The 25,533-nt window shown below is 36.2% G+C and overlaps 1 protein-coding gene across 4 annotated transcripts in view; it reads left to right on the top strand.

The window, feature by feature from the left end:
• The window catches only part of LOC149807414 (F-BAR domain only protein 2-like), a 150,139-nt gene that overhangs the window by 94,992 nt on the left and 29,614 nt on the right, over positions 1 to 25,533 (top strand). For all 4 annotated transcript variants that reach the window (XM_089966526.1, XM_089966541.1, XM_089966532.1 and 1 more), the window contains 6 exons: positions 739 to 799; positions 2,308 to 2,358; positions 12,599 to 12,729; positions 14,921 to 14,988; positions 17,933 to 18,102; positions 21,482 to 21,600. In XM_089966526.1, the coding sequence (XP_089822652.1) occupies positions 739 to 799; positions 2,308 to 2,358; positions 12,599 to 12,729; positions 14,921 to 14,988; positions 17,933 to 18,102; positions 21,482 to 21,600 (600 nt within the window). The remainder of the gene's footprint in view (positions 1 to 738; positions 800 to 2,307; positions 2,359 to 12,598; positions 12,730 to 14,920; positions 14,989 to 17,932; positions 18,103 to 21,481; positions 21,601 to 25,533) is intronic.

Consider the following 25,533-nt stretch of genomic DNA (forward strand, 5'->3'; position numbering starts at 1 on the left):
ACTCTATGCAAATTTGATGTATTTAGTTCCCAGCCAGTTTGATGAAAAGCAGAGATCATAGTATCCATGTTTCTGTCCATCCATCTCTTTTTCTTTTCTGGTCAAAAATTGTTCATCATTAGAATGTGTTGCATACCCCAGTGGGGAGTCCTGTCTTCAAGATAAAAGTAACAATTAAGTATTCAATCATCCTTTTCCCATTTGCTCTATAACTTTAGAACCATTTGAGATTAAGGAATAAACCAGGTATGCATGAACACCATCCCTAGAAGGTGTGTTGTGTACCACATTGCAATCCCTGTCTTCAGTTGCTTAGTATTTTACATCTTATGTCATACTTTCCTTCCATTCTATAACTTTAAAGCAGTTTTTGGTTAAGGTATGAAACTTTGTATATTTATACATCATCATTAGAAGGTGTGTCATGTACCGGGGAGGAGGGACCATTTAATAGGTTTTGATTATACTTTCCCATCCACTACATAACTTTAAAGCCATATGAAATTAAGGGATGAAAATTGACAAAACCACTGGAAGGTGTCATCTGCCATATTGGTGTGATAGGTCAAGGTGAAGGACCAGTATTTTACATCTTCTGTCACATGCTTCCCTTGTGCTAAAAAACTTTCAAAAGCTGTTTTCCAAGGTCACGTATTCAGGTGTATTAAGACTTTCATACATATTGGTATATTTTGGCTTAACTAGTTCAGTTTTGTTTGTTTCTTTATATCTTTTCAGGCCACAACACCAGAAGTAGATGAAGAGGGCTACTCTATACGACCAGACAATGTACAGGAACGTATCCTTTATCATTGGATATATTGAATACTTTTAATGGGGAAGATTGTTTGGTTAAATTAAAAACAATTCTCATATTCTGCATTTGTATGAAATGACCTCAGAAGATTCTTCTCTCCCTACCGAATACTGCAAATCACAGAAATAAACAACTATTTATCATAAATAAGATTTAACAAAATATTCTCTTGCTGATTTGTCCCTCATTTTGCAAGTAATTGGTAAAGATTCATTTCATGATATTCTACTTTCTCTGGCAATGGTTTCCACAGTAACATATCAAGTAAGTTCAGGCAAGGCAATGCCCTTGTGAAAGTCACACTATTTTATTTAAGATGACACAGTTTGCAATATTATCACATGTCATAACAATAAAATGTATGCAAAATATATATTAAACATTTTACTTGAAAATATTTCTTACATTTGAAAAGGGGATTGAAGCTTGATATTGCTATTATTGGAAAATAAAAGAAGTAACTAACCATCTGTGTATGTCAAAGAGTCAAATTCCTTTGTAGATTGTCTCGTTCTCTAATATTTGCCTTACACACAGTTGCAGTTCTAAAAGCACTGGGAACCAGTCACATGCTGTATTTACTACTATATGTGAACTGTGACTAATTCAAGTTAGTTACAACAACAGCTGCACTTTGAGACCCATACCCAAATTGTTAATAATGTAAGCTTCTGATTTGTTTGTTTTTCCCTATCAGCCAAATACAGACCAGTCTACTAAAACATTAGAATGGACAAGCCTAATGACCGCTAGGTGTATGCATGGAAAGAGTTGCTGAGTCATCATGGTGATTTTAGCTGGTTGTGGTGGTAGATTTTTAGACCATTACTGACCAAGCAGACATGTTTAAATTTGATGTCAAATAATTCTGAATGTTTTATTTATGCTTTTGTTAAATTACCTCTTTAGAAAATGGAGTCAAAGTATGTTACAGTAAGACTTGTATCATGCAATTATAGATCTTGTTGAGGGTGTATATAAAGTTTTATAACAAGCAACTCTTGTACTGGCAGACTTGAAGCTGAGGTCAGTGTAACATGTTTACTGTCTCATAAAACTTCATATTCACCAGAACAAAAGTCTGTAACTGTTTTATTACACGAGTTAGAGAAAATATTGAAGTTTAATGTTTTAGAATTGTGTAAATGCCTTTTCAGCTGCATGTCACCACTAATAAAGAGCCGTATGACATTTAAGAGTTAATTATGTCGTGAGAGTGAAATATGCTGAATTATCATGACTTGCATGATACTGTGTCATCCAGCTAAAAATCATTTCTGATATGAATGATATATTAATTATAGGATTTTCCAGTACAGTACAATGGGCACTCTTTAGTATCACTGAAACTTTAGACAAACAATATAGATCTCCCTATACTTAAAAAGAATAAAATGGTAGACAACTGTTATTTTACCCCATTCCATTGAAATGAAAGTACAGTATGTATATAAAGCAGACATCATTGTGCTTCCTTAACCTGTTCTAAGAAAATGGGGATAAAAATAGCTGGTACTCATCTGACAGTGATAGTGATTCAGGTAAGATTGCTTAGCTTTGCACATTATATCAGTTAACCCATTACCTCATGCAAGCACCTTTGGATGCCTCTTCTCCCTTCACATGGAAGCGCCTTTTGACATCTCCACTCCATTCGCATGGAAGCACCTTTTGACGTCTGCTGTAAACATCAGCCATTTTAAGCCAGTTTTCATAGCACCACCTTCGGGGAAAACCCCCTATTAAATACTACATTCACTTCTGCGAATGACAATTACGTCAGATCACGTGGTCACTGTTCATGCTCTGGTCGATATCTGCTATTTAAAGTAACTGGTTCGTAATCTCCACTCTCCAAAATGGAGGTTGCTGATTTCATTCAGTACTTACAAAGTTTTCACGATTAGAATCACAACTATGAAAGATTCAATAACTTAGGTAAAGGCTCTGATATTGATATAGGCAGCAATGAGTTTTTATAAATTATCAAATTCAGATGGCTTAGACACAGACAAAAAACTTGTAAATTTCCAGTATGAGAAATGGCAGCTACGGTTGGTCACACAGTCTCACTGACTTGACGGTAAATAAGTTCTCTCAAGATTTTAAAGCACATAAAAAATTCTTTCTTGAAAAATAATTACACAGCTATAACAATCGGACTTTACTCTTAAATTTTTCCACACATAATATGTACCAAAAATGTAAAATGGTTAAAATTGCTGTTAAACATAACATACACTACATTGCTTAACAGTTAACAGGCAGGCCTATACGTATGGAGTTGAATAGGTAACAGGTGTTCTATTTATAGCATGCTGCACTGGGTAGCTTTGCTCTGTGAGGTAAAGGGTTAACAAACCAACTGACAAGTCACATAACTCCACTGAACTACTTCATTCTGTAAGTCAGATGCTTTTGAAATTTCACTACATTTGTGGACCAATATCAAATTGAGCTACGTGTGAATTATTGCTTATGAATTGCTAAGCTTGTCTGACAATGTGGGTTAACAGATGATCATACACCTAGGCAGTTTTCATTGTAAAACATTTAAAATTATTGCCCAGTTTTTGTGAAACGTTTACTACAAACCAAACATAAAATGGAGAACAAAAATTCAGGAATTTTTTTTACATTATACGGAAAAAACTATTTTAATTACTTTGTGTGGTTCTGTCTATTTTGGTAGTTCAGCAGTATTTAAATATTATCTGATTAAGTTGGCTGGTTGGTTTCCATGGCATATTTACACATTAATTGCTATATCGTGCCATGGAAATGGGAGCAAAGTGCCTCTCACAAAGACAAAACGAGGCATCTGACTTGGTTATGCTTATGGGTATCAAATCTATGATCCTAGTATTACCAGTTTTATCTTCTACCAGCTGAGCTACCAAGGCACCCAGCTGATTAAGACTAGTAAGTGATATTGATGGCATAAAAAGACATGACAGGTACAGATGACATATTCTTACTGGGCTCAACTTGGTTTTGCAAGGGCTGTTCCACAAGCTGCCTCCCATAATGTAATGAAAACATTCAGATGGAAGAAATTAATATTTACTTCACCTGGCAATAAGGTCCGTCATCTATTGTATTGTCATGCAACAGTCATGAATTATATTTTAGAGTTCCCTAAAGCACTGGACCAAATTTTGACCAAATTTGGCAGAGAGCATTCAGCATGAAGGGCATTCAGATGTATACAATGATGTCAACCAGACGTCAAATAGGAAGCACCATTACTGAAAATAAAAATCCTTCTGAATGACCTCTTCTAATAAATTGCTTAACAGAATTTGTTAGATTTGAAGGAAAGCGTTGTGGTATGAAGGACTTCCATATTTGTACAAACGATCCTGACTCAAATATGGTCAGTGTTACTAAAACTAAAATACTTAATCAACTTCTTGTCAAGAATTTGTTTTTACTAAATTGACAGCATTTGTGCAAAAAAGGCTTTCAGTTTAATGTCCTCCACCCCATACTGCCATGCAGGCCTATAAGGTCAAGGCCTCTGTAGATCTAAACAAAGAAGATGAGACTCTGTCAAAAAATCGTAGAAACCACTGACCATCTGTCTGGCAAAAAGTATGTGATCCAGGCAGTTCTAAGGCTTTCTTTTTTGAAAATCAGGTACTAGCAAATTTCATCAAATAGCCTTAGATGCAAATTTGGTATCCATCAATATGTCTGTTCTATTTTTCTATAAAATTGATAAAAATGTATATCATGCTACATTGAAGCTGATATGTAATATCACGGCCATGCCATTGATATTGGACTTAGCATTATTAACAATTTTCCAGTTTGCCAAATAAATCATGCAATTGGGAAAGCCTGGGAGTCAGAAACCAAAATTGCAAAGGTCATTAACAGAACAGCATGGCAAATTTTCTGATTACCTCTGCTGGTTTGAACTTAAAAATGATGTAACACCTGTCTATGTTCCATGTGACTCGGACACTGAGGCTTACACCATTTGGGTCACAATTGGATGCAAGATTCAGGAAGTTAGAACATGCAGTTGAGGAACATTTGCAGAAAAAAAAGTCTTCCATTGAGAGCTGCAGTGGAAAATGACTATTGTTTTTTAAGTAATGTCAGTAAAAAGTTCATTAGAGCTTTTGTTGAATTGTTGTTTTAAATCATGCCAATCATAAGTAAATCTTTTCCCCAACTTGCAGCTCAACCCAATATATCTTAATCTCAAAGGAGGAATGATTGGAGACAAAAAGACATAGGATCATTTATGAGCCACAATCAGTTTCTATCCCAAACAATGTCAGGAGACAACAATCCAACCATTTTATGCGCAGCCTTATTGAGGGAGCAAGAAATAGAGTTTCTTGAACCCCAAGCCTCCTAACTCTCAGTGTTGACTCCCCACACTGACTGTTGTTAGACAGCCTACTGGTAGGTACTAGACTTGTGCTGTTCAACTCTCATTGGAGAACTCTATTTCCACAAAATTAGTGGGTGATCCAGGTAGTTTTGGAGGGGCTTCAGATTTCAGCAATCCTACCCCATCTTTTGTCATCTCCTCTCATGATGGATGTACCCTCAGAGTTTGGGAGGACAAAATTATTACAATGAGAATGTTTTTGGAACTTATATTATTCATTGCGGCAGTGGATCTGATCCCATTGGGCAGTCTTTTCATGCACTTCATATAGATGACCTTGCTGGCTCAGTGGTGCCACTTTTCCAGACCACTTGATCAAAAGGTCAGGATCACAAACGAGGTACTATCATTCTTCATCAGTGGTGCAATCATGCTTGGCTCAGGACAGAAAATACCTTTGGAAGGGAACCAGCCTGAAGTTACAGTATGTTCAAATGCCAGAACATGGGGTTGGGAAGCCCACCTACCCACTTGCTTTATATATTGTTAGCATTATGTGGGGGCGAGAGGAAATGCCTCCTTGCATCAGCCTTCTGGAAATGTATGCTATAATCAATGCCTTTCAGTTCTGGAAGGACCACCTCTGTGGGAAAACAGTCCTAATCATGTCAGACAACTTGGTGGTAGGGACCTACCTCCTCAAACAGGGGAACCAAATCATTGAGCTTTGCATTATGGTTTGGCAGTTTCTTTGTTTGTGCTTCCAACTCAGTGTTCAAATTAGACACATTCTTGGCAGACTTGACATCTTGGCTAACTCTATTATACTGAATGGTTCATCCATCAATCAGTCTTTCATTGGATTTGTGCATTGGGGGCATCTGATGATTGACCAAATTTAATAACACATTGCCTACCTTCATCTTTCCAGTTCCATACCCAAAAGTTTGGCCATGGACACAATTTAAATCAGTTGGGAAAGGTTGTGAGCCCCGAGTGGCCGAGTGGTCTAAAGCGCTTACCGTTACGGATCACTGCCATCTCACCTCTGTCTGCGTGAGTTTGAGTCACAGGCTCGGCTAACGTGGGTACGTGAGAAAGCCTGCCAGTAGCTTCTCGTGGGTCGGTGGTTCTTCCTGGGGTTTTCCAGGGTTCTTCCTCCACCAATTATACTGGCCGCCATGTATAGCCTATCCTGTGCTGAAAAATGGCGTTAAACCCTACAACAACAACAACCTTTGCCTACCCATCCATGTTCTTAATACTGAATATAATGTACTGCAACCTAGATTTGATAGTCACTCTCAGATGGGACAAGTCCTGGGTCCTTGATATACTCAATCTGGCAGTAGATCTGCCCAGGAAGATTCCAGCCAAGCCAAATTCTGTCAGAAAACATCACAGGTGTTTCATCCTGTCCAGACTGAATTCTCCTTCATACTTGACCCTTTTAAGATAGCATTGCTAAGGAAAGAATTTAAACCATAGATTGTCGAAAGAATCTCAAGACCAAAAAGGCCCTATACTTTAAAGGTGAGTGAGGATAGTGATGTGTATCCTGGGACTGGAGCAGAATCAACAACATTGTCCTTTTGAGTACCTTCCTCCCCCAAATCCCAGTCTTTTTTCTCTGGCGTTTTAAGGGGAAAAAGTTGCCCCAGTTACCATCAATGGCTACCACATACATGCCAACCATTATGCTTTTGGCATGTACCGCATACATGCCAACCATTATGCTTTTGGCATAATCATCACCCTTTTTTTTACTAAATATGCCTCATGCGTAAATGTATATGGATTATGCGTTTTTGGTATATCCCCTCCCAAAAATTTATAATTTTTTTTCTTTCATTTTTATTAACATCCCATTAATCCTACAGACTGCATTCTAGAAAAGATGGCTTATACATAACATAACTATGTCATAAGAGTATGTTTGTTGGTAGACTTGCATGCACTTTCCTAACAGTATTATGTTCTACTTATAGCAGCTGTCCTATTTCCTAGAAACATGCTGGTTTCTACTTTCAAACTTTTGACCTCGGATTCTATTTATAGCAGCTGTATGGCTTAGTTAGGAGAGAACAGACTGATTTTCTAATTTTTAATCTTTGCTTACAGATTCTTTGTTCTAATTCATATTTGGTACAGAACCAATCTGAAGGCATTTGGCACTAAAAGTTGAGTCAGATTTATTTGTGTTGTGTGTCTTAGAGCAAAAATGTTTTTCAAATAATTTCACAGATTGATTAGTAAAAGATGAAAAACTAATTCATCGATAAATACGTGAATTACATAATACAGCATTCCATTCTAGGGCAGCTTCATGCCCATTATATGCTGTGTGGAAAGGATTTAATATCATGGTGGTAAATTTGATGTGGAACAACACTTCAAAACAAAGAAACCTTCAGTTAGCTCATCTTATTAACTCCAGTACTAAGGTAACTTCTATTTTACAGCAGAACTCATTTGTGGACACAAATATTATAAATCCAGAGGTGTTATTTACCGAGTTCTTAAAAGAACACAGACTACCCCTTGCAGTAGAAGACTACATTGGTCCTTTGTTTTGCTGAATGTTTCTTGATTCCTAAATTGTAGAAAATATGCATGATCAAATATTGTTCATTGTTTAGCTGAAGATACTTCACTTAAAATTACAGAAGCCATACAGATTGGGTCGTTTAGTATTGCACAGATGGGAGTAGTGATTATGATGAGAAAAAGTTTACTCTGTGTAAGAGACTTTGACAGTGAAAAGGGCAAACTCAGAGCGTTCATCTTTCATTACCAGAAACAACAGTAGATTCCACTGGAGAAAACATTTTTGATTTGCTTAATAATGCTTTGAATAAACATGATATAAGTTTGCAGAACTGTATGGAGTTTTCAACCAATAATGCATCAGTGATGACTGGAATTTATAAAGGAGTTGCATTCTATATATTGAAAAATGCCTCCATCAGTGCACACATAACAGGTTGTCCTGTCATTTGATGGACCCTGCTGCAGGAAAGGCTGCCAATAAATTAGAAGGAGAATTCCTGAAGAATCAAGTTGGCATTCTACCTGACCATGTACTTCATGCAGACAGAGTTGATGTGCATTGGCACCTTCTTTCCCAGCTAAAAGATCCAATAACTGGAAGATATAAATGTCCTCTTCTTTGTTAGGTTATGAAAGAAATATTGGTTCTTTACCATTCTAATGCTGACTGTGAGAGATTGTTCAGTAACAGAAATAAAACTAAATTCAGATCCATGCTCAGTATCCCAGTACCGTATTTTCCGGCGTATAAGTCGATGCGGAGTATAAGTCGAATTGACCAATTTTGTAAATTTTCCATCCTTCATCCATATATAAGTCGATTTGGAGTATAAGACGAGACCAGGTCAATAACTTGGCTTTGTATTTTATACTACCGGTAGTAACTTCTGGTTGCATGAATATTGATGGTATCTTTGTATGATATTCCATATTACCGGCAACCATGAAATTGCATTACCGATGCTAACATGCTTGTGATTTTACTTCTGAACTGCTATATTTTGTTATCAATTGACACAGCTGAATAAACAGTCCATCCTTCTCTTATTATAATTGAAAGCACATCCATGTTGTAGTTCATTTTATTACCTGTAGTTACGAACGTAACTTATACAAACTTGTCATTTTCTATCGTAAGTTTGAAAGTCACGGACTCCGTTAAATCGATTCGTATATATATATATATATATATATATATATATATATATATATATACACACATATACTATTTTTTAAGTGTTTGTTCTGTTTGGACTTGGATATAATTAACATTTTATTACTAATCTATTCATTGCTATACCCCACTATTATCTTTATCGGCGAGTTCGAATACAAAGTAATGGGTATGATCTCTTGTCCTTACAACAAATTTTGTATGGACAATGACTTCAATAAAATGTTGACAGATTTTCATTTCCCTAAAAAAAGCCTCATTTCCCTACTGGCAGCCTCGCTGATTTGACCTATTCTGTCGATTCTTGCCCTCAATCTGGTTTCAATTATAGCCAAAGCGCTAAGCATGTTTAATTACCGTGTAAATAACACTGCATAGCCATGTGGTTGTTGTGACAATGTACATCGTAATTAAAACAAGAATGAATTGTAGATTTAGAGGTGTTTATTGATAATGGAATATAGTAGGCTCGTAATACATGAGGATTATCACAATCGTCAGGTAACTCAAAATACTGTCTTTTTTCTCTTTGCAAAAGCTACAAATAAAAACCGCCCTAAATAAAAGAACGATCTTGTACATGGACAATTTTTTTCATCTCTCACTCTCTCTCATGCACACACACACAAGCACGCGCGCGCTCACAATATATCTGATTTTAGTTTAGTTTAAACCATATTTGTTTTAATTATGATATCCATTGCAACAAGAGCCACGTGGCTGTGCATGCTATGAAAAGATTGATCAAAATATACCAAACTTATTAAAATGTGCCCGTACTATAGCAATGAAAACAATGCCCATGGCTAAATTCATTATTTACATCTAGAGAAGGGAGTGGGTATCATTTCCTGTTGTACTTAATCCCATTGATATTAAAAACGGGTAGCGTAATTGATGCGGATTAATGATAGAGAACAATGGGGTACCGGCAATATGATAACTAGTATTGGTAGCTAAAGCCAATATCAAGGTCTAAACAATTGCGGCAACTGGCTTTGATTGTTGTTGGAAACCAAAGACCAATTTATCAACAACCGGTATAATCAAAGAGAGACACCGAATCGTCAGCTGGTTAAGAATGAATATAGGTGAAGTGTTGACATTACAATTTGCTTTAAACTGAATTGCGAAACTAAAAATCATGGATCACTGATGATCTATGAGTACTGGTAGTCCATCTATATATCTGATTTTAGTGTAGTTTAAACCTAATTTATTTGAGAAACTTTGTCAAATACAGTTAGAAACATATGATTTGGGGGATTCAGTAGAATGCATGATCTACATTATTTTATAAATAATCATAGAACGCTCGAGTTAATATGGATTACATCCCTTTGTAGGATCAATTGGATCAATTAAAAAGCTATGCCGGTAATTGCTCACGTGTGTCCAACATTATACTGGAAAATCAAATATTAATGGACCAGTTATTTCATATCTTTTTTTTAGGAACAAACAATATGCTTTGAATTAGTACAGTACACTATAGAGTATAGACCGTAAGTGTGCTATGCGGCCCAGTGAAGTTTTTACCGGTACGGTGAATTGTTTTCTTTTATTTTATGTTTGAGAAATAAGAAAAAACATGCAGAATGCAAAATAAATAATGACAAAACTTACAAATATAAACGCAGTCATATTAGTTTATGACAATTTATTGACATAGTAATTTAACATGAATTTGTACTTCTATGTGACCTGTTTTCGATTATGCCGATTATAGAGCAATGTCAATAGCATACCGGATACTGTAATCCATATATAAGTCGATGCAATTTCAATGACACAGTCCATATATAAGTCGATTCAGAGTATAAGACGAAGACCGAACTTTCAAGTCAAAAAGTATCGACTTATACACCAGAAAATACGGTACTTAGTGCTCTACTGGTGTGCAAAACATTCATAGACTCATCTGGTACAAGTGTTTTTAAATGCAGCATGATAGTCTGTTGCTTTTTAAAGCTAAAAGTGATGCATATGAAAACCTGAAGCAGTAATTGATGTTAAAAGACCAGAGAGGTAAATAAATCATTTTGTACATATGTTTATTGAATTTTTGTGATGTTATATGTAGATTACTCTTTTTCTGCTCTGATTACTCTTTTTATTCACTGTAATTACACTTTTTCCTCGCCAGGGGTATGCATGTATGCTACCGTTCCATGATATCTGTCACATTCAAGCATCATGGCAAAGGGGATATCAACTTTGATAAAGGTCTATCAGTCCCACTAGCCAGTTTTTACTTGAATAGACCGAAATCCCTCACACTGCTTCCAAAATATCTGGAGTGGGTTTTGACATTGCTTGATCCAGATCAAGTTGATCCTTTTTAAAAAAAGCAAGAGTTGCCTCATGAGGATTTCTGCTTATGAAATTAGAGCAATCTCTGAGTCTCACTTTTGATGTAATTATTTAATCCAAGACGTGATAAAAGTTGCTGGCAGGCTTGCCAGATCAACTTTCTAAAGTTTGTATCTCCATGATTTAGCTTCAGAGAAAAAATGTTAATCTGGTGGGTCCAGTAGCTGTTGCCCAGATGAACATCAGACGCAGTTAACGCAGTGCAGCCTTCTCGTGGGTATAGTTTGCACTTTCACTGGATTCACCTTTGAAAAGCTTGTTATTAAAAAAATTGCATTGACCATCATCTTGGCCAGGTATAGTCGTCATAGGTCATGTGACCATCAGCTGTGCAAGAGAAGAATGGGTTACTTTTCATATAGGGAATCCAGCCTTCCCTCAAATGATGCCTGGGCTACATGTAGAAGTCTCAGCTATCCCTCCTCCTTATACCTGTTCTGCTAACATTAATGTGATAAGGACTGTATGATGGAGAAAGCTAATTTTTAAGTAAATTATGTTTCTCCAAGAATACTTAACCCTACCACATTACTTTAAAACCCTCACAATCTCCCTGCTATCGTGAATATCTTCATTAATGTCATGATTATCTTAAAACTAGGGAACCTCTCTGTGGCAAAGGGAATTAATGAGAATTACTGCCCTTATCTATATTATTTAGACAGAAAAGATGATTTTCATGTTTTTAGGAAGACTGGATTTGGGAGATAAGCTTCTATTCCTAGGATTAATCATTAATATGATTGGGTGTATATTTTCAGAGAAACATAATTTTTCTTTAAAAGTTTGCCTTCTACAAAAAAGCATTCTACTGGCCCTGATTTATTGGTCTCTTGACCATCTGCCCTTGCCTTTGACTGTTAGATAGATGTCAACCAATAGGGTGATCTATTGCCCAGATTTCTTGGTCTGTTGACCAACTGCCCTCGCATTTGACTGTTAGGTAGATGTCAACCAATAGGGTGATCTATTGCTCTGATTTATTGGTCTCTTAAAACCATCTGCCGTTGCATTTGACTGTTAGGTAGATGTCAACCAATAGGGTGATCTATTGCCCTGATTTATTGGTCTCTTGACCATCTGCCGTTGCATTTGACTGTTAGGTAGATGTCAACCAATAGGGTGATCTATTGCCCTGATTTCTTGGTCTCTTCACCAACTGCCCTTGTATTTGACTGTTAGGTAGATATATGGTGATCAATAGCTCACTTTGGGCCACTTGTTCTTTTTAACATTACAGAAATCAAACTTTTCATGGGTCTGTTTCCTCATTGTTGAAAAGATATGATCGGTGTACTCATTTGTATTGTGCATTAGTTTACATTCTTTGTTACAGATGATGATAAAACCAGAAAAATAAAAGTTGAAATAAAGCCATTAAGTGTGAATGGTTCCAAAACTTTGACTGGCACAGTTGAAGATATCCGGACATCTGTAGGCATGCTTAGACTGTCACCCACTGTCATTGTAAGTACAGCTTCACAAGTCTGTGGAATAGTTCCACCCATCCAATCAAATTATTGTATTTTGGTTATGAAAGAAAGCATACATAACATGATACCAATTTCATCACACATATTTTAATATGTGCACACTATAGAGTCTCTTCTTTCTGAAAATGCCAATAAAAAGAGATACAGTCACAGGACATTGGAAGTTGTTTATAAATGGAGTAAGTTTTGTTAAGTTTTGGGATATAATCAGGTACTAATTTTAATTTGATTGTTAAGTGATCATTTTATTGTTTGTATTTTAGACTGTGTAACAGGATAGACCTGAATGGATGTTTGGATCAAATGAGAACACAACACAATGTGATGAAAGATGAAAATTCATCAAATGAATTAATATATATATATATATATATATATATATATATATATATATATATATATATATATATATATATATATATATAGTGATTCTTTCATGCTCCAAACATACGTCTCATTCAAATACTCTGCCCAAACATTCACAGATAGGAAAACAAAAAATGATTCAATTATTCTCTTGTATGACTATGATTCAAATAATTTTATGTAACCTCTCGTAATTAAAGTGAGATTCAATTAATTTCATGGAATGAAAATAAGATTCATATAATCTTCTGTGATGAAAGTGAGATTCAAATAATCTCCTGGAATGAAAATAAAGATTCAGATAATCTTAGGAATGAAAGTGAGTTTCACATAATCTCATGTAATCAAAATGACTCAATTGAAACAACAATCAATTGAAGCAAACATGACTCAGGCATTTGTACAGCCATATGATCCATAAATATTTGTAAAACTTGCAAATGTATTCACTGACAAACCACACTGCTCTCCCGAATTCTTGGGTTGGCCCTCACTTGTATTGGCTGTACACACCCTTGATGGATCCACCATGCGCACAAGTTTACAAACTAGAGGTTTCGTCTTTGTATGGCCTTGATGGTTACATCATCTTCCATTTCGACAGACTGCCAGACAGATAGCATAAGATACCTGCACACACATATGCACCGACAGCACACTGTTCTCCTAAATTGGGTTGGCACACTTGTATTGGCCATGCCCACCCTTCATAGATCCACCATGCAAAAAAACATATGTATAGACATACGTACAGACAGCCCTAGACAGCTACAGACAGCCTTAAACAGCTTCAGACAGCCCTTAACAGCTACAATAAAACCAAACTGTCATAATAATAGGTTTGGAATTAAAATCTGTAGATACATGCTACTAAATTAAACTCTAATAGCAACTTGTAATTAAAAAATTCATAACATTTCAAATCTGTGTTGTAGTGTAGGCATAATTTTATGATACGTGAAAAACTGAATATGCTTCACATATCAAATAAAATATAAATATAACACTTACCCCTATGGCTGTTGAACACAAATGGAGAACGTTCACTCCTTGACAAGATCCAACGACCATTATGTCAGTTAGAAACGGAACTTGCCTTAAATCCACAGGGGAGTGAGTATTAGTGTGTGTGTGTTTGTGTGTGATTTGCATTTTTTACGTAGCTTTGACGATTTTTCAGTCATATCGGTACGATGTCTGCAGTGTGGCAGTTTATAGTGATGTCTAGTACTGGGGGCATCATGCCGCAGACATGTAGCATGACATCCCACCCAGTCACATTATCCTGACACCAGGCTGACCAGTCCTAACACTAACCTCTTAATGCTGAGTGCCAAGCGAGGCAGCTGTTAGTACCATTTTTGTAAGTCTTTGGTATGACTCAGCCAGGGATCGAACTCACACTCTCCTGCATCTGAGGCAGATGCTCTAACCACTAGGCCACCAGTGGTGAGTATTAGTCAGGGTAAAATACCCGTACATACCGTGCTTTTAGAACTCTTGCCACAAGCGATCTATGACAAGGAACATGCTGGTTGAGTTGCTTACCTAGATAAACAATTATTCACCCTAGGTAACTTTGTACGCATGTTCGACGAAAATGATCAGATCATTCTAAAGTGAAACCAATTTTTTCTTGCCTTATTCTGTGACAGACTGATATTTATATTTAGTAAATTTTGTAGATGTTTTGGGGTTCATTATAAATAGGTTCCACTGTTGTCAATTTCAAATGTGGCCAGTTGAAAGGACACATATAGAATTTTTTATTTTTTTAAATGCTTTGGTTTGTATTTCAGAGGAAACGTAGTCAGACCCCAACAGAGAAGAAAATGAAAAGATCACAGTCTGAATCTGATACCTTAGAGTAAGATTTCATTTTATTTTTGTGTCACATTCATTAGCAAACAGCAAGATGTGTATATCACTTTTCCAGTGGCATGGGTAGTTCCAACAGCATTATCGTGATCTAAGTCAAGCTGTTTTGTTAAGATTTTGAGCATCATAACTCTTCATCTCTGTCAGTATTACAACTCCGAATTTTGGTATATCACTTACTGTATGCCTTAAGTTTATACCCCACCATGATAGGATTTCCTTTCAAGCCTTTGGAAGTAGAAAGCTGTTTCTGTATGCCTTAAGTTTGTACCCCAACATGATAGGATTTCCTTTCAAGCCTTTGAAAGCAGGAATCTGTTTTTGTATGCCTTAAGTTTGTACCCCACCATGATAGGATTTCCTTTCAAGCCTTTGGAAGTAGAAAGCTGTTTCTGTATGTCTTAAGTTTGTACCCCACCACGATAGGATTTCCTTTCAAGCCTTTGGAAGTTGAAAGCTGTTTCTGTATGCCTTAAGTTTGTGCCCCACCACGATAGATTTCCTTTCAAGCCTTTGAAAGCAGAAAGCTGTTTCTGTATGCCTTAAGTTTGTACCCCACCACGATAGGATTTCCTTTCAAGCCTTTAAAAGCAGAAAGCTGTTTTTGTATGCCTTAAGTTTGTACCCCACCATGATAGGATTTCCTTTCAAGCCTTCGGAAGTAGAAAGCTGTTTCTGTATGTCTTAAGTTTGTACCCCACCACGATAGGATTTCCTTTCAATCCTTTGGAAGTTGAAAGCTGTTTCTGTATGCCTTAAGTTTGTGCCCCAGCACGATAGATTTCCTTTCAAGCCTTTGAAAGCAGAAAGCTGTTTCTGTATGCCTTAAGTTTGTACCCCACCACGATAGGATTTCCTTTCAAGCCTTTAAAAGCAGAAAGCTGTTTTTGTATGCCTTAAGTTTGTATCCAAACATGATAGGATTTCCTTTCAAGCCTTTGAAAGCAGAAAGCTGTTTCTGTATGCCTTAAGTTTGTACCCCACCACGATAGGATTTCCTTTCAAGCCTTTAAAAGGAGAATGCTGTTTTTGTATGCCTTAAGTTTATACCCCACCTAGCTACGATGTCATAGCCTCAACTTCATTTGTTGTGGTTGAGGCTACGAACTGATCCCATATCATTTAATGGAGCAAAAAAAATCATCACTAAAGTCAGAAAAACAAACAGTGTAGAAATCAACTACATAAGTATAATCATGTTGTGAAAGAAGTTTGGCTTATTTTGAATTTATTAAGCCCTTACACAATAAAATAAATTGGCATGGTTGCTCTAACCTTATCCTGTCCGTCATGACAGGTAACACGAGACTCTCGCCGTGACCCCTTTTCTACATAAGGCTTGCCAGACCATATTTTGGATATTCTACGCTATATCAATCAAGTGTGAATAATCGCTTCTTGGTGGAATTTCAAAGTTGCTGATAAACCGTATTTACTTTTAATGCGCAGAATTTCTGACCCAAACAGCGCCAAATGTTTACTACAGTTTGTTTACATTTCCAAATATGGCGTCAGTGTCCTTATATGGCACACAAACAAACGAGGTTGAGAACGGAAGTAATCATTATTTGAAATAATATGACGGACAATCTAAACGAAAATATTGGCTAAAAAGGTAAACGAGATTTTACAACTATTTCTACAATGATTTTCGATACTTCCAGTATTAAATAAGAGGACTACTCAATTTATGGGATTATATGCAAGGAATATGTTTAAAGTGTTATTATTAGGCTAAAAGAGCGCCGGGTGTGAATCACACCTAGCTTGCTCTATTAACATGTATATGCTCATGTTAGTACCCTGTCCATGAGGTATGAGTAAGGGTACTAATATTAGTACTATACCCCACCATGATAGGATTCCTTTCAAGCCTTTGGAAGTATAAAGCTGTTTCTGTATGCCTTTAGTATCTACCCCACCATGATAGGTTTTCTTTCAAGCCTTTGGAAGTAGAAAGCTGTTTCTGTATGCCTTTAGTATCTACCCCACCATGATAGGATTTCCTTTCAAGCCTTTCGAAGCAGAAAGCTATTTCTTTATACTTTAAGTTAGTCACTTATCATTGCTGGGATTTTGTTTCATACCTTTGCATTAGAAAGCTGTTTCTCTATGCCTTAAGATCTAGCCCACAATGATAGGATCTCCTTTGAAGCCTTTATAGGTATAAAGCTGTTTCTATATGCCTTAAGTCTGTACTCCATATGATAGGATTTCCTTTAAAACATTTGCAAGTAGAAAGCTGTTTCTGTGTGCGTTACATTAGTAACTCATCATTGCTGGGTTTTTGTTTTAAGCCATTGTAAGCAGAAAGCTGTTTCATCATTACTTCCTTAACTGGCTAGAGTCAAAGCTTTTGGAACCCTGTTTTGTTGAAGCAACTAATACTTTCAGCTTTGCTGAAATATGAGAACATTTATTAAGGGAACAAAATTTCAGGATTCATGCAATTTAATTCATGCAGAAAATATGAGACAGTTGTATTGTAGAAGTGTACAGAGTGTACAGGTATTATATTTTTGTTTTGTTTTTGTTGGTTTTAACTGCACTTTTAATACATTATTATGTCATGCTGTTGAAATGGGAGCTAAGTGCCTTTCTTAAAGATACTGGCCATGGTGGGTATCAAAATGAATGACCTTTGGATTATGTGTTGGACACTTTGCCAACTAGGTTTCAGTGGCTTCTTGACTGATAAGAAAACTACTTGCCACATAACTCCTAACTTGTATAATCCCATCAAGCAAAAGAATAAATTGGCAACAAAAATTTATTAACTTAAATCCACACTTTTATTTTATTTTTATAGCATTTTAAATAGTAGTGCAGTGTGCAAAGATTGTTTTTTAAAAAAAAGCTTCCAACCAAGGATTTCAGCAATATTTTACTCTGTATGATTTGTTGATGTAATTTTGGTGTTTTTTACTTTGCAGTCCAAAACCTAGTCAAGACTTGATGAATTTAGATTTTTTTGCATCAAGTGCTTCAACACCAACTGGAGTGGGTTACAGTCTACCTTCACCGCTTTCACCTCAGGCAGATGGATTTCTCAGTAACAGTGAGACCTCCAAAAGCAATTCAACAATTCTCATTTCTAATTCAGGTAATGTCTATGCTTAGAAAGAGAAAAGTTATCTTTAACAAAAGCATGCTTCATTTAATTTGAAATTGACACTGATAAATGATAAAGGCTGAGACCTTTGTAAACAAGGAATTTAGTTATGAATGTATATTATATACATTATGTATTCATATTTACTTGTAAGTAGACAGAGAGAGAGAGAAGGATGGGAAAACAGAATTATGCATTTGTGGAAGCAGACATAAATTATGGTTTCAGTTTGGAAGTAGAAAGTAATCACAGAATTATGAGGTGAATGTGAGACATGAAGCATACTATCATTTTATTTGGTAAGTATGTGAAAGAAATTACAGTTTACAACACTATACTTGGACTTTGTGGACACATTGTAGCAGTCAGTATGAATTAAATTGTTTCCAGTTTGAAAGTATGTACAAGTGTTATGAGTATGCTCTTAAAATAAGTAACAGAAAAGAGTGAAGACAACAAGCTTTGTAAAAATTATTTCCCTAGAATACAAAGTGAAAAATGAGGAAACAAAACTTACGGTATTGTGAATTAATTCCAAAAATTATCCAAGAATTAAAAACACAAGTCCTGGTAATAAAAAGTCCTGAATGAAACTGAGTTTGAGTCCCAATGAGATCCAAAATTGAAGGTGATGAGTTGTCCGTTATGGTCAGCGAAGTGCTGATATGTCAACAGTCTCTTGCTGATCCTGGTTTGAATTAAGTATAAATTCCAATGAATGTCTTTATCCAAGAACTTTGTCAGAGCACTTTTGTATTTCAGAGAAAATAATCACTTGAATTCAATAATTTGAAGGAACGAAAATTCAGCCCATACTGGTCACAACAAAATACAAATTATAGTACTGGATGTTAAAGCACAACTGGTAAAATCCTCACAGTCAGAAGATAATATAGTTCTCTGCTTGACCTCAGGGTCACATTAGCATTTTCTAAAAACAAACATTACCTGATGGAAAAAAAACCCTTCTAGAATGGTCTAATGATCCTTGTTTACAGCACAGCACAATAACCTATAAAATTCAAATGGGAATCTCCAAAATCCTGACCCTGATGAACATATTAACCACTTCTTGTTTACATAAATAATAATCTTATAATAAGCTCATACACATGAGTATAATGAAGCTATTTTTAGTTGTTTACATAAATAAAATATTTTTTCAAAAAGTCAGTCAGGTCAAGCAGAAATGAACTACATTTTTGACAAGGTCAAGTCCAGCAAACAATGTTACATTACACTAATTTGTAATAAAAAATGTTTTTAAAATTTACAGACAGACAATTCAGTATACATAACAACAAGGTTGAAAAGTTTGCAGACATGTCTGAGGCATATTCTGGGTAGCAATTATTATTGACTAACTCGGACTTCATTTTTTTAAATGAAAGAAATAAAAATATACTTAAGCATTAAACTCTATAGCAGTCACAGTTTAGCATTTTTGGAAAATATGTAGGAAAGTAACAACTGGAGAAAATGCACAGTTGTTTTTATGCTACTTCCATATTATGAAAAGAGTATATAGTAGGTTGCCCTGTTTTTTTTCCATCCATCGCAAGTTTAATTTAACATCAGTAACTTTTGAAGGACTTCATGGATTGAAACCAAATTTGGTCTGATGGATGGATCTTTGATTTTTTTAAAACATAGCTTTAACAATGTTTCAGTCATGTTGCTACGATGTCTGCATTGTGACAGTTTATAGTGATGTCTAGCACTGTGGCATCATGTCCCACCCAGTCACATTATCCTGACGCCAGGCTGACCATTCCTAACAGTAACTTCTTAATGCTGAGTGCCAAGTGAGGCAGCGGCTAGCACCATTTTTATAAGTCATTTTTTTTACGACTTGCCAGGGGTTTGACTTTGTGTCCTCCCGCATCCAAGGCAGATGCTCTAACTACTAGACCACCGGAGCAGTCCCAAATTTGCTCTAAGTTTTGTATTAAATAGTGTTACTTCCAAGGACTTAAAGTTAAGTAACAGGAAAAGGTAAACCCAACAAGCATTAAAGTTTCCGCAATGTGGATCTATTAAAATTAAATCTAAAATCAGAGTGAAAGAATTAAAACTAATTTCCATTGCATGATTTCATAGAATGTAATCCAAATAATGTACTATTAATTTCTCACTAATCTGGAAACTGTTCTAAGGTAATCTAAACGAAACTTGTATTGTGCTTATGTGTTACCGTGATAACACTGAATTCGACAGAATTATTAATTCAAATGTCATCTTGTGAATGAAGAATATCACTGAAATCCTGAAAAGATTCACAAAATCTGATGAAATTAGGTAATCAAATCCTTGAGTATATTCACATAATCCTCACAGTACTGACTGTTGAAATCAAATATTATTCACTCTGCTATATCCAACAGCATGTAAATCACAAATTCCTCTCTAACTCTTACTAATGCTGTGAATAAATGAAAGAATAAACATGGTGCTGTTACCTTCATTATTTAGTATCCTTTTGCATTTCAGATAAACAAATCTGATTCACTAGCATGTCTTGAACATTTAAATCTTGTTATCGGGGGCCCCGAGTGGCCGAGTGGTCTAAAGCACTCACCATTCTGGATCACTGCCATCTCACCTCTGTCTGTTTGGGTTCAAGTCCAAGGCTCGCTAGCGTGGGTACGTGGGAAAGCCTGCCAGTAGCTTCTCGTGGGTCGGTGGTTCTTCCCTGGGTTTTCCAGGGTTCTTCCTCCACCAGTTATACTGGCCGCTATGTATAGCCTATCTTGTGCTGAAAAATGGCGTTAAACCCTAGAACAACAACAACAACAATAAATTTTGTTATCTCAACATAACTTAAATAGGCATAAACAAAAACAATCCTGTTCTGACCTTTGAATCTAATTGAACCAATCAAATCCTTGGGGAATGTATGATAACTGTCTACAGGGTAAGTGTACTAATGAATTCCATGTCTGTTTAGGTAACCCACATTCAGACTTGTGTGCCATTCTTGACTCTTAGTTGTCGATTTCACCTTTGATCGACCATATCATGAATTAATTAGATTCACAACAGCGAAGAGTGCATATACTTTTACAATATTACTTGCCATTGATAGGATTTAAAATATAATTTCATAGTCTGAAACAACTCAAGTTAAAATTGTATTATAAATTCAAAAGATGATGCAAAATCCAATAGCAGTAGATCTAGTTCAGGTTGAATTTTCACCATTTGCTGACAAATTTAACAAAGTTAGGGTCTATGCTTGAACTTTGTCCTTGCTTATTCAACCATCCTTTAGTTTTAATTAAAGCATATTACACTGCATTTTCTATTAAGTATGATAATAGGTTTGATTAGCATTGAATTGACTGTATACTTTTGTCAAATTGTTTTCCAGATGGTGGTGATTTATTCAGACAAGCCAATTCAACCAGTCAGAGTAATATTGATAGCAGTGCTAGCATTCCAGCTCTACCTCAGAGACCTCCCTCTAGAAATAGAGGCCTTGTTCCTCAGGTAAACCACAGCTACACATATCATAGTGGGTTACCTCCTCTTTAGGTCAGGTTGATTTCACTGCCACAGTGCTGTAAATTTGGTAGTTAAAAAGATTTTTTTTGTGTGTCTTAGCTAATATATCATCCAATTGTATAGTGCAATGCTTGCTATGATTTGAATGTTGTATTAACATGCTTTTTATCAATTTTTTAACAAAATATATCAACAATAGCTGCAAACCTTTCACAATGGGTTACCTTCCTTTAGTATAAGAAGTTGGTAATTTTTTGGTTGTAAAATGCCACCTGGAAAAAAAAACTCTTACAGAGTAAATCTTATACCTAAAGAGATTGTGTGTAATGTGATTTTTGCTTGTGACTTTGGTCCTGATATGTAGATTTTATGGAATTTTTTTTATAAATTTCCCCAGAATTAATATCTTGCAGAGATGGTCTTCACGCTCTGACTTCGTCATAGATACACAGCACAACTGGAGCCAGATTTGGTGATCAGGTCTCCCATGATATCTAGTACCAAACCTCTTAAGGCAGTACAGACTGCCACTGGATTATTCGATCACATGTCTAGGCTCAGTTTTAATTGATTCACAGTACTTGTTTGATTTCTCATAACCAGAGAAATGATATCTGTTGGAGGCTTTCAATGGAATACAAAGCTAGTGCTTTTAGACAGCTGTTTCTAAGCATAGATGAACTCCAAGCCTCGTTTACCACTATCAGCTTTCCCATACAGTCTTCACTTCCTTGACATCAAAAACATATGTTCTCAAGCTTCTTCTTTACTCAGTCCAGCAATGTCAAGGGAGAACTCTTCCTTCTGTACATCCATTGAAAAAGTCTTTCATCTGTTGCTTCCCTGAATTCTATTCTCCTGCTCCATCAAGAGCCATCTTTAAAATTCTATTGGCATTTTAACCAAGAAAGAACAGTCTTTCTTCAACAATTACCATGATCAGGTTGAGTCACTGAAAACAAAAATATTGCAGATATTCTGTATGCATAGACTGAAAACCTTCCAAGACATGCCCTAGTAGTTCATAATGCAGTAGCTGTTTGTTCCATATTTGGTCTAGTCTCCATGACTGTCTTTTCATCAAGCATGACATAGCTCAGATCCCATCTTTGAGACCTCAATTGACATACAAGTATAGGACTTAGTCTAATGAATGGCTTGCATATTGAACCCAGCAGCTCAGCACACTTTCCAATTCTGTAGCTGCTTCTCTTAATCTAAAGCTTGCAGAGAGCGGTGCCTTATCCATGTCCATGCTGCTCAAAGATCACCAGGAGACAACCATTAGATCTCTGCTTCAATCTTCCATCTCCTATTCCAGGACAATCTGGAAAAGATTTGGAAATGGACTGCCTAGGCCCAGCAACTGTGAGACCCACCTACTTTTTCTCTTAATAGATCAGATAAATAGGAAGGACCTAAGGCATTCAAGACAGTGAAACCCTCCTCCAAACATTACTCTTCCTCAGGGACCCAATTTCTTAGAGCAAGAGGCGATACAGTGCAGGGAGAGAAGGAACAAATTCAACCCAGCTTCTCTCTCTGCCAATTTCAACAGAAAATGATGCCATGCTCGTTTCACTACTTTCTGACATTGGAGTGGGAAGAAGACTTAAGAATCTTACCATTGACTCCCACATTCAGAAGAAGGCAGTAGTAATCATTTGTAACACAAAAAATGCACAAGGATTCTATTCACAACAAATATGAGCACCCAAGTTCAGGATAGAGACCCCAAGGTCGACCTCAGCACCATCTGAGAGGGACACTTTAAGGTCAGGTTAGATCTCCCAGATGCATGCCTTTATATTCTGATTAATAAGTCTTTTCAGACATTCCTGAGTCAAACTCACAGAAACCCCATGTACCAGTACTGGAATCTCCATTCAGTAAAGATCTTAATCTCTGGATGTTTTTCCCTAAACATGGACCCAGTTGTGTCACATAGCATGACCGCCTTCACATCCATGACATTGAACTAACTGGACAGTATCCTTAACCCAACCCAACCCAGCCCCACTACACTTAGGTACCATTTTGTAGACAAACATGAAGCCTCTTGTTTCATTCTTGTTTTTGTTTTTCTCAGTTCATTCAACAGTGCCTGATTCAATTTTATCATGTTGCAGCATTCCAGCCACCTGGATATGCAGTTCATAAGCTTTTTAAATCAAGATTGCCTGCCTCAGGATTATGCCTTGAAGATCACCCTCATGGTGTTGTCTCTCCTTTATGGAGAGTTGAATACCAATCATCCAAGGAATCCCTTCACCCCTTGATTGCTCAGACAAAACACGGATCTTCTGACCTTGAGGTCACTTGTGGATGATACATATATCTGAGTGGTGGCTGAAACTTTACATTCCACTTTATATTCAGCTGCCAGAAATCATGCTTGGCACAGATGCCAGCATGATTGGCTGGAATCCTATCTCCTGCCTTCCTTCCAAGTGAGTGGGATTTGGTCCCTTCACGAGCATTCCATGCACACCAGGTAAATGGAGATTAATGCAGGGGACATAACTGATCTCAAAAACCTAAAATTTAATTTTGACCTTAAGAACCTAAACAAAAGCCTTAAAAAGGTTTTTCCTTAGGCTAATCTAGTGTTTGAGAAAATATGCAAATTATTTTATTCCATCATTTATTTTATAAACCCATAACAGCATATCATTGTCAGATCATCAACAACGTTAGCATTGCATTCAGTTCAGTCTTTGCATGGTTCAGAGTCTGCCTCAGTCTTTGTTTGGATTAAGATTCATTCACCAGAAGTGTTTTGGGGGTTGTGAAAATGACTAGCAATAGTAAAACATTGTTTCTGAATAAGAATGGCTTTCAAAACCAGAGTATTACGAAGATTGGAAAGGGACTGACTGTGTGATGCAAATTGTGCATGAAAACATTTAATGTTATGAGACTTGGCAAAAGTGCATTATGTTTTTTTTTAAATAGACCTAAACACCAAGCTGCAGAAAACAGCACAGCATCAAAAGTTTTTGACTTGCAGGCATCTTTCAGTGTAAGTAGATTTTTATTGATTAGGTCCTATGACAGGATTATGTAAATAGTGTACAATGTGTTGTGTATTAACTGTGTATAAAACTGCAGGCCTCAATATGACATTGGCTAAGTGTTTGCATATCTCTAATGGATTATTTGCTGGACAGTGTGCAAGAGGACATTTTCATGGAAATTTCTTAGCTCTTGCAGGTATTTGTTTTTTTAATTATTTATTAATTTTCACTTAAGTTTCATTTTATTTAGAAACAGGCTTCAAGCATAATTTTTCAGATTTTTTATTAAATGCTATGCTCAGCATAGAGATAATCTTGTAACTGCTTTCTGTTTTGAACCTAAAAGAAATGTTAAAATCTTGAAAAAAACTTAAAAAACCCACTCATATTTTAACTTTTAATTTCACTTCTAACCTTGATCAGGTCAGGTGATGCTATCTGGTATGGGAATATTCATTCTTTCTAACAACTCTGCTGTTATTAGTTATCTCAGAAGGCTAGAGAATTACGGTGCAAGGGGACATAGAATGCAACTCCCTCTGCTTCTTACCTATTCTCTTTACATGTTTTTGGCAGGCAGTATATTTTTACAGAAGAAATCAATTGATGAAGTAAAATGTTTCTTTGATAATAATTTCCAGATCAAAATTGGGCACTTCATCCACAATCCCTCCATGCGGTTACATTCCTGGGAGACCATGCACTTCCATTCCAGTAGTAACTGATGAATGATGGTATATAGTGCCAAACTATGAATCCAAGTAGAGACATCTTTCATCTTCTGTCCAGTAAGCTGACAGTGATTTAGAAATATTATTGCTAAAACAATCCAAAGACCGGGTTAACACTTTTTTTCCACTAGGGAGATTTGGATTTGCTTTATAGAGGAAGGACTTCTAAT

The sequence above is a fragment of the Sinohyriopsis cumingii genome, chromosome 1 (assembly GCF_028554795.1).
Source record: "Sinohyriopsis cumingii isolate HCF-2022 chromosome 1, ASM2855479v2, whole genome shotgun sequence".
Lineage (NCBI taxonomy): Eukaryota > Metazoa > Mollusca > Bivalvia > Unionida > Unionidae > Sinohyriopsis > Sinohyriopsis cumingii.